This window comes from Girardinichthys multiradiatus, chromosome 24 (genome assembly GCF_021462225.1).
Source record: "Girardinichthys multiradiatus isolate DD_20200921_A chromosome 24, DD_fGirMul_XY1, whole genome shotgun sequence".
In the NCBI taxonomy this organism is placed as follows: domain Eukaryota; kingdom Metazoa; phylum Chordata; class Actinopteri; order Cyprinodontiformes; family Goodeidae; genus Girardinichthys; species Girardinichthys multiradiatus.
The window spans coordinates 12,758,634-12,772,664 of NC_061816.1; the positions used below are offsets into that span (position 1 = coordinate 12,758,634).

Sequence of the window (14,031 nt, forward strand, 5' to 3'; positions counted from 1 at the left end):
AATTTGACATACAGTACATATTAAGTAGGGCAAGGATGAAATACTTTTCAGATCAGATTTTTGAGCAACCAAACATTCCTGTTCAGCTCTGTAGAACACCATCTGCAGGGAAATGTACTCAGAAATAATGGCAATAAAAGATTTGCAAGAACAATTCAAATGCGGGGATAGATTTATCAGTGTTCAGAACAGACCAAATGGAAAACTCGGTGTGGTTTTAACAGTATCTCACAAACCTGTGCTGTTACTGCTGGGAGGTGGACGAGGAGGTCTCTGTTCAGAGACTGATAGATCCTCCAGTGCTTGTAAAGAATCCATGACTGCATTCTCTAGCCTACTCCCACTTCCCCTGCTTCCTTCTTCCTCCCCGTGTGTTGGAACAGCATCGATTAGCGATATGGGGATGTCATCATTATCACATGTGCTTAGAGGCCGTCCCTCTGGGGCTGTGTCCTCATCTATGCTGTCCCGAAAGCCCGGTGGTGGCGCCGCTATTGCAAGGTTGAGGGTCTGCAGCAGAGTGTCGTCCTCATCGTCGTTGACGCCGTCGTCTCCCTCGGGAGGAGGCAGTGACGTGAGGTCGATGATATCATCCGTGGACCCAGAGAGACTCAGAAAAGTAGTTTTGCCAGCGGCTGTTGGCAACCGCGCACTTTGGTTGCCACAGTCATCCTCACCTTCCCTGTTATCACCCACTGGAGTCCCACCTGTGGAGTCTTCCTCGCAGGAAGCATCCTCATCATCCTCTGCGTCATCTGTTGTGTCTCGATAAAACAGCTCCCTCAGCACAGGCTCCTCACCACCTTCCTCAGTGATAATGTTGCTGTAGACGTGAGTCAGCTCGCTAAACTGGAAGGGTTCTGAAGACTCGGGGCTCTCTGGCAATGCTTCGTAGTTCCTGGGTCTGTTCAAGGGTGGGTTACCCCCAAAAATAAATGAAACTTTGGCGCTCCGAGGTGAGTCTTGGGTTTTGTGCCTGGTAGCAGGGGGAAGAGGAGGGGGCACTGGACTTCTGGTCCCATGGTCGCTATCCAGGTTTTGTGATTCATGGAGGTAAGGAGAAATGCTGTTTTCCCCCTGCCCATTGTCCAGATAGTCCCTGTTGTAGAGCACCCCCTGTGGTGGTTCTTCATTTTCCCCTAAAGATGTGCTGTACGGCCACTCTAGGACACGATCCTGACCTGCAGCAAGCAACCGAATATTACTTTTTGTGTTTCATATTTTATTTTGATTAAACTTTAAAGCAGCTGCCCTGTGAGTGCTTTACTTCAGGGTGTTTAAGGTTTTATGCCTCTCAGTTAAACATCAATTTTTAAGTTATTTAATCTCACTTTGCGAGATTTCGAGACTGTAAGAGCAAGTCTTTTTAATAGTTTCCTTTGAAATGTTTTGCAAGAAAAGGCAGCATCTGAACATAATGTCTAATCTGTTGCACTAAATTGCAGATTGCTTTTTTGGAACAATTATTAGCAAATATTTAGTACGTGCAGTTTTGAAAGAACAGAGCTATATCTACAAAAGTAATTAATACACTGATGACTCACCAGTGTCATCCTCTGCTGTGTTGTTGCAGTGGGCCATGTTGAAAATAGATCTTCGGGAGTCCACTAGGAGGCGGTAGTAGCCTGCTGTTAGGCAAGCAAGATTCATTGCATCACTAGACTCCATGATCAGCGTGATGGGCTGAGAAAACAGAGACAGACAGAGGATAGGGTATATTTATGAATAAAGAAAGATGATAAAGGGAATGTAAGGCACTCATGCACTGCAGCATGTTTTTCCAGCTTTCTGTTTTCACACTTACTCTTACATCCAGGACATGAAGTTCTAGCCGGACGTTTGTCTCGTCTTCTGTAAGAATCTCAATGCGGTTGACGTGGCTGAAGTCGGCCAACAGGGCTACAAGGTTGGTCCGAGCGTTGATGACATGACTGATCCCGTATCGCGGGCCCACCAACAGCATCACCTCTGTCTGTTTCTCACCTTGCTGCATCCCGAAGGACAGAAAACAATATGAAAAGGTTCCAAAAACAAATCCCCAACACAGAATTTGACAAAGATCTTACCAAAAGTATTGATTTAAACTCTCTTCCTCCATACAGTTTAAGTTCACTGATGTACCTCAGGTAATGCACCTTGGCCTGCAATGCAGTTAGCTGTAAAGATAGAAGAGAGATACAAAGGCAATTACTCAGAAATGAAATCACTTCAATCTGAGCCGACCCATTAGAGGCTTCTAGAGGATGTAAAGCATGGTCGAGCCATTTTGATGTGGACCACTGAGTTTCCATTATATCTCATCATATCATTTAAATCTGATCCACTGCAGTGCTCTTTATATCTCACTTGTGTTTGAAATGGCTCTCCTGTAAACGGTGTTCGTACACATTTTTAATTTCACAATTCCACACGTTTCCAAACTGATACATTTCTGTTTTATGGAGTTTAAATAATATTCTGGACATTTGAGCACAAAACAATCAGACTTTAATCTGTTTTGAATAGTGTTTAGGTTTGATTATCTGTAAGTTCCAGAAGTGATAAAACATGGAGCTGAAACTGTCCTCTGATTTTCAGCTGGTGCTTTAGGGTCATTTCACTGCTGCTTCAAAAACAAATGGACTTGTCAAATAAGTCAGATAAGATGATTTTATTACTACATATTTCTATATATAAAACCCCTAACCTTAATAGACCCACGTTTCCTGAGTTCTCAACCCTGTACATTCATTTTAAAATATAAAATACTACATTTGAAAGAAAAAAAACAACAAAGCAAAACAGGAAGGAAGGGGAGGACACGGGAGGAAAGAGAGGTAGAACACAACAAAGAAAAGAAGGAAACAAAGAAAAGAGGAATAAAGTATGTAAAGATACAAGGAAGAAAAGAAGAAAGGAATGGATGTGCAGCACAAGGAAAGAAAGAAAAAACAAGAAAGGGAGGAAACTTAGAAGCACAGACAAAGGAAATGGCACAATGCAGAGAGAAAGAAGGGAAGGAAAGGACACAAGGAAAAAAGATTGAAAGAAAGGGAAGAATGAAGAGAGGTAGGAAACAAGAAAGAAAAGGCAAACACAAGCAGAGAGAAGGAAGGAAATAAGATAGTACACAATGAAGAGATGTAGAGCACAATTAAGGAAGGTCAGAAAGAGAAAGAAGAAAGGGATGTAGAAAGCAACGAAGTAGGGGACACCAGAAACGAATGGAGGAAGGACACGAGAAAGGAAGGAAAGAAGGGAGGAAGGGAAGTATTGGAGGGAAAACAGAAAGCAGGGAGGTAGGACATGGATGGAAGGACAGAAACAACAAAGGAAAGTCATAAGAAGAGTAAGAAGTAAGGAAGTGAGGAAAGTAGAAATAAGGACAGATACAGAGGAGAAAAGAAGGAAGGAAGGAAACAACATTTAGACAACGAAACAGATTTTAAAGTCTGGAAAAAGAAATATTTGTCTATATTCTTACTTGTTTTTCCACACTTTCCAGACTGCGTGGCAAACACTGTCAAGCCACCGGATTCTTGTACATTTATAAATTTATCGTTCATTTATCAACTCTAGCAATTAGAAAATTCTTCCCAAAATGACTGCTTGGCTTTATTTACAGGCTTTTAAGGAAGGGGAGTTAGATTAAAAACACAAATCAGAGCGTTGAACCACTTCAATAGGGGGTCTGTGTTGGACACAGAGCATGGGAAATCTGCCAGCTGTTGACAACTGAAGCTGTTTGTATTTATGTACAGTTCATGTATCATGGCACAGATAGCAGGGAACTGATGTATGATGTTTAAACACTTCTCATGTATATAGTGCACGAGATGTATAATACACTAAAGTGATAATCCTGTTTGTTTATGCTTTGGGTCATATGTAGTAGCTTAGGAAGAAAATCTTTACCCAGTTGTGAGTTTCACATTTGATTATTCATGTTTGTGCATCTGGGATCACAATGAACGTATAATTGAGTACCCGTGTTTACTGCAGTGAACAAAAGGTCAGGTAGTTTTGAGGATCAGTCGAGTATTGAATAGTTTTCTGGATGGAAACTGAGCTCTCTGATATTGGCTTACATTGCAAGATATCCATTACTGAGTTTTGCTGGATAGTTTAGATACTTTTTAGGATTATTCCACTTTACAATATGTGTACCCGCAAAAAGCATTTATAAATGATTAATAATGACAAATCATCAACAAACTTAATGACGTTGATGGCTGTGACAGCAGCCTTAAAAGAAAACAAAGTGATAGCCTAGTCCTCAGTACTTATTCTGCTCAACTTATCGGCTGCATCTGACACTTTAAACAGCGAGGGCATTACAGGGAGAGAACACTTCTGGTCTAAAATTGTACTTCACTGGTCGGTCATTCAACGTATCCTGGCTTGGTCACATTTCTGCGGTGCACCACCTTTCCACAGGGGTCCCTCAAGGCTCAATTCTGGGACCTTTTTTCTTTGCCATGTACATCACCTCACTGGGTCAGATCATCCGATCACACGGCTTCTCATGGCACACCTTTGCTGATGATACGCAGCTCTATCTCCCACTCCCACCTGACAACCACACAGTCTCAGCACAAATCTCGGACTGTCCCTCTGACATTGCAACATGAATTAAACCCTGTCCTCTCCAGCTAAAGCAGTCTAAAATTGAACTATTTGTCTTCCAAGGCGAACCGATCATAGACCACAATATCTGTATCAAAGATGGCCGGCTGACCTTTAAAGATCACTTTGCCTTTGTCACTCGATCGTCCTGCTTCACATTAGGGAACATCAGGCTCCACTGGCTAACGTTGGACACCCGCATCAATTCAAGTCACTGATGTTAACCTACAAAGTGCTTAATAGAATGGCTAACATCTACTTGGATGGTCTTGTAAAGGTTTATGTCACGACTCTGTCCCTCCGGTCATCAAGGGATTGTTGGCTAGCAGTGCCTACACCACGCTTAAGACAAACTTGACTCTTCAAATGCGTTCCGCGCTGCTGAATGACCTACCGTCAATACGTATCTGTCTATCTTCAGGAAACCCTTGAGGATAGACGGTTACAAACTGCTTATAAACATTTATCAAATCTATTCGGACTTTTTGAAGCCTATGCATAGTTGAAGTGAGTTTAATCCTGCTGATTATTTGAACCTCCAAAAGTCACCATGAATGCTGTAGATAAAACCAGCTGGAGTTTCGGAGTGCTGAAAAGTTCAGCCCTGGTCAGATGAGCTGCTCCTGACTGGGACATGTGTGACTGAATATGAATACCTCATTATGCACAGACTCTGTCAATGCATGTTGCTTGTTTTTTGCATTAGCATGCAAGGTCTAGCTTGACGGAGGGTCTTAGGTTGACAAAGGTGAGAACGTTTACAAGGATGAGTATGACATCAGAGCTATTTTGGGGTACTGCATCAGAAATCATAGTCAGTGTGTTTGTGTGCATATGTGTGTATGAGTGTGGGTTGGAAGTTAATATCAAGGGCAAGGAAAGACAAAGAGAACTGGTTACTTTTTTCCCCGGAGGCACAAGGTTCTGGTTGGTTTTGAGGATGTGCGTCAGAGCCTTCTTGATGTTTTTCTCCTTCATGCTGGACAGCACAGTTGGAGGCAGGAACAGCGACAGACCCCACTCCTTTCTGTGGAGAGACGATTTATTCACAGCATAAAACCTCGCTTAGAAAACAAAGTCTTCTCCCCGGAACTAGTTTAAAACAGTTGCGATAGACAGCCGGAGAAGGGATGACGTTTACTGACAAACGGGCTGTCAGGGAGATAAAAACACTGAACCGAATCTCTAAGGAGGACAGCTTTTTCTTTTGAAAGTGTTTCTTAAATTGGTCATGCACACAGGCAGAGACGCTCTGCATGTCCAAGTGCTGACACTCCCCAGCCTGTCCTTTTTAACTTACAGATCTTGGCAGAAATGTCAAACTCACGCTTCCAACTTACTGAATATATTTTAGTGAAACCTTCTGACTCTGTCTGGTCGTCATGGACAGGATGTACATCTGCAGAGCGGCCAGTCGCAGTGCAGCATCGTACTTCAGTTCCGGGCCGAAGCGCTCCAAGACCACGTCGTTACAACACTGCAAAAAACCAGGATGCAAAATGATATGAGTCCATTTCAGGGCATTAGAACTACAACCCTCTCTGCAAAACCCCCTTTAAATTGAAACAAACGGCGTATTTGACATTATTTACACCTCTTCAACCAGAAAAGACAGCAAGAGGTCCATGGGAACTCTGGAGGACCTGCACAGATCCATGGTTCAGTTTAACTACGAGAGGTGTACTCCACAAGTCTTGCCTTTATGGCGGAGTGGCAGTAAGAGGTAATTGTTAAATGAAAGGGATAAGAAGCCTTGTTTACAGGTTGCAAAATGTAGGGGACGCAGCAAACATGTGGGAGAAGGACAAAATTAAACTTTTTGATCTACATTCACAACATTAGGTGTGGAGCAAAACCAACACTGCACATCACCCTGAACACAGCATCTCAACTGTAAAGCATGGTGGAGGCAGCCTTTTGCTGATGGAACATTTTTCTGTAGCAGAAACAGAGATGGTCAACAGATTTCCATAAAGAAAACATAAAAAAATTACATCTCCTCTTCCTTCCCCCTTCACTCTGATGAACGTTTTGTGTTGGTTTATGACATAAACTCCCACAAAATTACGCAGAATTTTGTGATTGTAGCATGAAAAATGTTCAAGAGTTTGATAGGTGTAAATACTTAAAAACACCGTAGATTTCTGAACCTTGGTGGGTTGAGATGCCTTCAAAGGGATACAGCTTCCAGGACCCGATTGACCCGGAAGCTCAGGATGATAAACTCAGGCTATTCTACTATAACTATTATCAAGGGATGAAGTAACATGTTTATCATTTAAAATGAGTTCTTTGATTAAGATTATTTAACAACCCAAACTGATTGGGTTATTTATCACTAATTTACATCTCATAGCAAATAGTTTAGATATGTGGTTATTTAAATACACCGTTTTACAGGTACAAATTTTTGTTTTGGATCTTGCACCCCAGCTTACTTGTACGTAGAGGTATTCAAACGCCACAGCATCCCGGCGGAGTAGCTCGACTGGGTCCCGAGGCATGAAGCTGATTCGAAAGAAACACTTAATCCTGTTAGAACCAGGCCTCTGGGTAACCTGGGTTTGGCAGAAGTGAAAAAAGGAAAAACAAATTGACACAACCCAATATAGTATGTTCTGTTAGGATGCTGAGAGCGTTGCTTTTAGCCAGATCTGAATTTTAGTTATATGCTCAGTTTGAATGGTTTATCTGCTTTGTCAGAGAAGAATGACCCTTAAGCACTGCTTAAACAGAACATTGCCTCTGAAGTGTGTGGCTTGCATATTAAAATTGTCCTCTTGTGATCCAGCCACCTCATTAGAAAGTAGCGGTCACTGGGTATTGGCGTGTGCCATGTGCTGTTCGTGTGTGCAAGAGCATGATGGAGGGAGAGGTGTAATGCGAACTGTCACCCCTGCTGTGTCACTGCTGATAAATGGCACCCGGGTCTAAGTACTGTTTGAATACTGAGCAGTAATGTGTGTGTCTATGGGTGTGTGTGAGACAGAAAAGGGCATGAAGAAGGAAAAAGAAACATCTCTGACCTGAGTAAGCGTCTCCTGCTCATGCAGGAGAAGCAGCTTGTTTCCAGAACCTTCAGTCCTGTCCTCCAACACCAGGGAGAAGTGCTCGATGCAGCGGATCGACAGCTTCTCCTGCAGGGTCAGAATCACTTCCTGGAATAACAGGAACAAAAAAGAAATATATGTAAGAGTGAAACAAAACTAAAACAGAAAATCAGCAAAGCAGAATACAGTTAAATAACCACTAAAGGGTGGATCAGAACTCAAAGGCAAAAATGATCTCATCTTCACAAAGCATTTCATGTAAAACACCGTGTCCAAACAACACAAATCAACAACCCAACCGGAAAAAAATATTAGACTTCATGAGCAAAGGCCTTTTGTTGACTCTTCCATCAAAACGTAATATACCCTAATCTGCACATAAATAGATCAGTTTTATGCAGAACCTGCATTCAGAGATTGCTCCATGAATGAAGCAGAGGTCTGTAAAAATGTTAGCTAACATTATGGGTATATAAACATATTTGGTTGAAAAAAAAAAAAAGCTAATTAAGAAGCTAGAATGTGTGCAGTAGCTCCATAGCAGATATATGTTATTTTATTTGCAGTTTGTGACTCAGTGATTCACAACTAGTAGTCCTTAGCTGGCAAAAAATAATATCTACAGATCTGTTATCATTACAAAAAAGGAATTATTTATATAGAAAAAAACACATACTGGAAGGAAAGTCTAATTTAATAAGGCAAACAAAAAATGGTTATGCTGATCATTTAGGCACCATTTGCTTAAATATTTAATAGAAATTAACATTTATTGTGTTTTAATCTTTTTTGTTTCTTTCCAAAATTCTCTACTTAAATTGCTCTAAATAAAAAAACATGCATTAATTTAGAGAAATGTTTCTTTCTTTTAAATAATAGATTGATTAATTAATTAATTAATCAATTAATACAATATTAATGGTTAGCTAAGGTAGCTTTGCAAGAAATACAATTTATAATATATTTGTCAGTGAAACAAAAACAAGCTTCCTTATACATAAACACGATGTGGAAAAAAATGTACCATGTATGACTGTAAATCTGACTCCAATTTTCAGGTATTTTTAGAATTTGGATTATAAATTCAAAAAGTAGCCTTTTTTTCAGCAGGTTGTAAACGGCAATTGACATCTGATTGGGAATTTCTCAATCAGAAACATCTGCTGAGGCTCAGATTTTGGAAGTCCTGTTGGTTTCCAAAGTAAGAAACTCTGCACATTTATTGTCACCAGATATAATTAAGACAGCTGGAAAACAATTAATCTTCATCAATTTTTTTATTGCCCAAAAAAAAAAAAAATCATTGCATGCAGAAAATGAATGCAATGATGAATGCATCTAGAACCATTTGGTATTGTTGGCAGGAGGTTGTATTTCTTCTCCATTTAGGTTCAACTCACCTGAGGATTAAAACTGCATCAAAATTCACATACAGGTCCTTCTCAAAATATTAGCATATTGTGATAAAGTTCATTATTTTCCATAATGTAATGATGAAAATTTAACATTCATATATTTTAGATTCATTGCACACTAACGGAAATATTTCAGGTCTTTTACTGTCTTAATACGGATGATTGTGGCATACAGCTCATGAAAACCCAAAATTCATATCTCACAAAATTAGCATATTTCATCCGACCAATAAAAGAAAAGTGTTTTTAATACAAAAAACGTCAACCTTCAAATAATCATGTACAGTTATGCACTCAATACTTGGTCGGGAATCCTTTGGCAGAAATGACTGCTTCAATGCGGCGTGGCATGGAGGCAATCAGCCTGTGGCACTGCTGAGATCTTATGGAGGCCCTGGATGCTTCGATAGCGGCCTTTAGTTCATCCAGAGTGTTGGGTCTTGAGTCTCTCAACGTTCTCTTCACAATATCCCACAGATTCTCTATGGGGTTCAGGTCAGGAGAGTTGGCAGGCCAATTGAGCACAGTGATACCATGGTCAGTAAACCATTTACCAGTGGTTTTGGCACTGTGAGCAGGTGCCAGGTCATGCTGAAAAATGAAATCTTCATCTCCATAAAGCTTTTCAGCAGATGGAAGCATGAAGTGCTCCAAAATCTCCTGAAAGCTAGCTGCATTGACCCTGCCCTTGATAAAACACAGTGGACCAACACCAGCAGCTGACACGGCACCCCAGACCATCACTGACTGTGGGTACTTGACACTGGACTTCTAGGCATTTTGGCATTTCCTTCTCCCCAGTCTTCCTCCAGACTCTGGCACCTTGATTTCCGAATGACTATGCAGAATTTGCTTTCATTCGAAAAAAGTACTTTGGACCACTGAGCAACAGTCCAGTGCTGCTTCTCTGTAGCCCAGGTCTGGGGAATGCGGCACCTGTAGCCCATTTCCTGCACACCCCTGTGCACGGTGGCTGTGGATGTTTCTACTCCAGACTCAATCCCACTGCTTCCGCAGGTCCCCCAAGGTCTGGAATCGGCCCTTCTCCACAATCTTCCTCAGGGTCCGGTCTCCTCTTCTCGTTGTGCAGCGTTTTCTGCCACACTTTTTCCTTCCCACAGACTTCCCACTGAGGTGCCTTGATACAGCACTCTGGGAACAGCCTATTCATTCAGAAATGTCTTTCTGTGTCTTACCCTCTTGCTTGAGGGTGTCAATAGTGGCCTTCTGGACAGCAGTCAGGTCGGCAGTCTTACCCATGATTGGGGTTTTAAGTGATGAACCAGGCTGGGAGTTTTAAAGGCTTCAGGAATCTTTTGCAGGTGTTTAGAGTTAACTCGTTGATTCAGATGATTAGGTTCATAGCTCGTTTAGAGACCCTTTTAATGATATGCTAATTTTGTGAGATAGGAATTTTGTGTTTTCATGAGCTGTATGCCAAAATCATCCGTATTAAGACAATAAAAGACCTGAAATATTTCAGTTAGTGTGCGATGAATCTAAAATATATGAATGTTAAATTTACATCATGACATTATGGAAAATAATGAACTTTATCACAATATGCTAATATTTTGAGAAGGACCTGTAGACTATAAAGGAGAATAGTATCTTTGCCATTTCAAATGAATGAATAGTGTGCCCCAAAGACATAGAACAAGCACACACCTTGATGGAGGTACTGCTGTCGAAACGGAAAGACTTTGTCTGCCCGTTTTCTAGGTAGACCTTCAGGACATTTGGCATGAACAGAAGAGAGTTGTCCCTCACCGGATTCTGCAAAGAAGGAATATCATCGTTTTTTTTTTCATCTGTGCATATGAAGTCCCTCTAATACGTGAAAGGAATTCATTTTGTGATTGTCTTATCTATTTTGCATTCAGCAAACTGTCTGTCTTAAGCGGAAACCATCTGGCATTGCCTATATAGGTCATACATAAGCATGTGTTTATATGTGTGTGTGTGTGTGTGTGTGTGTGTGTGTGCGTGTGGTCGGACTGACCGGGACCTGGCCGTTTATAATGACCTCCTCAGCAAAGCGCACTTTGACCGGATTGGACTTGAGCATGGCTTTTTTGGCTGCACTGATGAACGCTGATTTAGGAGACTGAGAGGCAGTCGTCCAAAAAGAGAAGAAAGAAAAAATGATAAAGAGAAGCATTGGAACAAGAAAGAGGGAACAGAATAATCATAGCCTGCAATTAGTTTCACATTTGCAATGTAATAAATCTTTTTTTAAATCACTTTAAAGCAGCAAAATCAGCTTTAAATTACTTTGCTGCAGCTAACAGAAGTGAAACAACAGCACTGGATTGCATATTAAATGGACTCATGAAGAGCAAGACAAATACATAAAGAAAAGGCAACCGTTCCTAATCACCTGAAATATTGGAGATGCCCCAATAAATCGACGGGTGACCAGAATCAGTCAATTTTCCGCTGGATCAATCCTGACTGCTGACCGCCTGGCCTGAGACTCATAAATCTGATCTTTTATCGATCAGTGAATGCACCATATCTAAGCACTAACGTTACTCTCTGACAGCCACACTGTTTGTGGTGTGGAAGTTGTTAATCTAGGAAGAAGACTTAAAGTTAAATATTAACATCTATGGTGTTTAGAAATATACTCAAAGGACACTGTATTTTCTACTACATGCCGGGGGATGTCTGCACTTCATTCTAAGGGCTAAACATATTACAGCCACGCTGCTCTAATTAATTATTTTGAGCTTTGAAACTTAGCTCATTGTAGAAAATTGGAATTGTATTGTTAGCAGCTTTCTGGAAAACTCTGAGTTAATGTAGTGATCTATAATATCCACAATAATTGCAAACAGAAGGTGCTAAAGACAGTTTAAGGTGTCAACTATGCAATCGTTTCATCTTTGTTTCAGAACAGTAAGCCTTGCGTTACAACTGCTCTCCCACTCATAAGGCATGATTCTGGTCCTTCTACAATAAATGTTTAATGACATTTCACAGCAGGAGGGCAAGAAAAATATTTTTAATTGCTGTTTTTATAGCTTTTAATGTATTGCTTAAAGAGAAATCTATTTTAGCACATCTTAGCTTTACAAAGACCACAGCTCGTACTTACAACTCTGCTGTTTGCTCTGCATCTGATTTTTCTATTTTCAGCAACTGTTGCTTAAGTGTGCAGATGTTAAGGTCTATTTTTTTTAATAATGGATTCACACAGATGCAGACCATTAACAGTATTATCACAAACTTTGGTTTTGACTTTTAAACAGCATATTAAACACCCAAGAAAGTGCTCCTTGAAAGTTGTTTTTTGTCCTTTTAAATGAAAGGCTCCTGTTGAACACAGATGTTCCCCTTCACATAAAAGCCGTTTCAGCCTTTTCATTCCACCTCTGATAAAACTTTAAACAGAAAGCTAAGGATTTTTAAAGTTGGTTTCTGTGAAAAGATTTACAACGTTTGGATCTTTCCTGCAGTAGACAACTCTTTTAAAGTGTCTTCATTTAGTATACATTTTTATTAACTGGTTCTGGATGTTGATGTCGAAGCTAATTACTTATTCAAATAGGGTCAAGAGGGCAAATTGTTTTAACAGGACTTAATTTGAAAAATCCAGAAATTGGGCAGTTTAAAAAAAGATTAAAAAAAAATGTTAACCATAATTTGCATAAATACAACTGCAGAGTTCAAATGATGATTTAGTTAATTAATGGAAAAAGCTGTTTAAACTGACCAGGGTAATCATTATTTTTGGCCCACTCTTCTATGAACAATTATTTCAATTCATGTACAATGGATGATTTTTGAGCATGGAGAGCCAAAATAATGGTATTGCATGGAGGCCATGCCGTAAAATTAGATACAAGTTGGCTTTAAATTGGAAACTTTGACTAGGCTACTCAAAAACGTTTATTTTTTCATGTTGTCAGAAAGGTTCTATTTAAGTGATTTTTTTATTGCACAGGCCTGGCAATAATCAGACCAGAGTGTATCAGTGAAATTGACCTTAATTAATTAATTACAGGTATTTCCTGATTTAATAGAGGGGGCTGTTACTTTTTCCACATAGGCCATGTGGTTTGGACAGCTTTTCTCCCTTCATCAATCAACTCATCATTTGAAAATTACATTTACATTGTTTGATGATCTGAAACATATAAATGTGACACAAGCAAAAATTGAAGAAATCTGTAACATGGTGAATAGCTTTTTTTTTACAACACTAACTCAGATATATCACTGAAATGTAAAGTGTGTAAAATATTTCAAGAGTTATGGACTACACTGCATTCGAAGCTGATTTAATAAGCAGCAGTTAAACCATTTCTATAATAAATGATCTGCCGTGACATGAAGAACGTCAAATTCGGATTAAGCTCACATGAAAACAGAAGAGCAAATGCTGAATAATGAAGTTCTTGGCCACAGATGATTGAGCTACATTGCAAATAGGCTTTAATTGTGGTTGAAAGTGTATATGAAGGAGACTTACATTGCAGAATCTGTAAAAATGTATTGGATTAAGAAGCTAGAAAGGGTACAGCTGAAATGGATTGGCTTTACTTGACTCACAGTTTCAGTTCAAATTTAAAGTGCAAGTTATCAGTTGCATCACAAGCATTAATTTCTGTAAAAATAGAAGAGAAATCCTGTATGTCTACTCACTGGATATGGTTGAACAACAGTCAGCATGATGGACTCTTTGCAGCTCCTGCATTTAGGGAAAGTCAATTAAATCCCAACAAAACAATCACTGAGAAACAACGACAACCAACTTACAGGAAGAAAATGATTAGCTTGGGTGAGGTGGAATGAAATGCCTCTGGCAACGGTCGAACTGATGCGGATCAAACCAGAGGCTTTCAACCACATCCTCATTAATCTCTCATTTTAATAGAAAACAAGAATGCAAAAGTGATTTGGTGAAACAGGATTTGAGTCAGGGAAAGATGAGCACACCAAAACATGTTTCTCAA

At 40.0% G+C, this 14,031-nt stretch overlaps 1 protein-coding gene across 1 annotated transcript in view; it reads right to left on the minus strand.

The window, feature by feature from the left end:
• LOC124861840 (FERM and PDZ domain-containing protein 4-like) overlaps positions 1 to 14,031 on the minus strand; it is a 62,140-nt gene that overhangs the window by 4,735 nt on the left and 43,374 nt on the right. Inside the window, exons 5-15 of the mRNA XM_047355790.1 lie at positions 13,721 to 13,766; positions 11,073 to 11,177; positions 10,739 to 10,846; positions 7,632 to 7,763; positions 7,044 to 7,163; positions 5,946 to 6,082; positions 5,506 to 5,632; positions 2,067 to 2,156; positions 1,805 to 1,987; positions 1,545 to 1,683; positions 237 to 1,181 (exon numbers count right to left, since the gene is read on the minus strand). Of these exons, the coding sequence (XP_047211746.1) occupies positions 237 to 1,181; positions 1,545 to 1,683; positions 1,805 to 1,987; positions 2,067 to 2,156; positions 5,506 to 5,632; positions 5,946 to 6,082; positions 7,044 to 7,163; positions 7,632 to 7,763; positions 10,739 to 10,846; positions 11,073 to 11,177; positions 13,721 to 13,766 (2,132 nt within the window). The remainder of the gene's footprint in view (positions 1 to 236; positions 1,182 to 1,544; positions 1,684 to 1,804; positions 1,988 to 2,066; positions 2,157 to 5,505; positions 5,633 to 5,945; positions 6,083 to 7,043; positions 7,164 to 7,631; positions 7,764 to 10,738; positions 10,847 to 11,072; positions 11,178 to 13,720; positions 13,767 to 14,031) is intronic.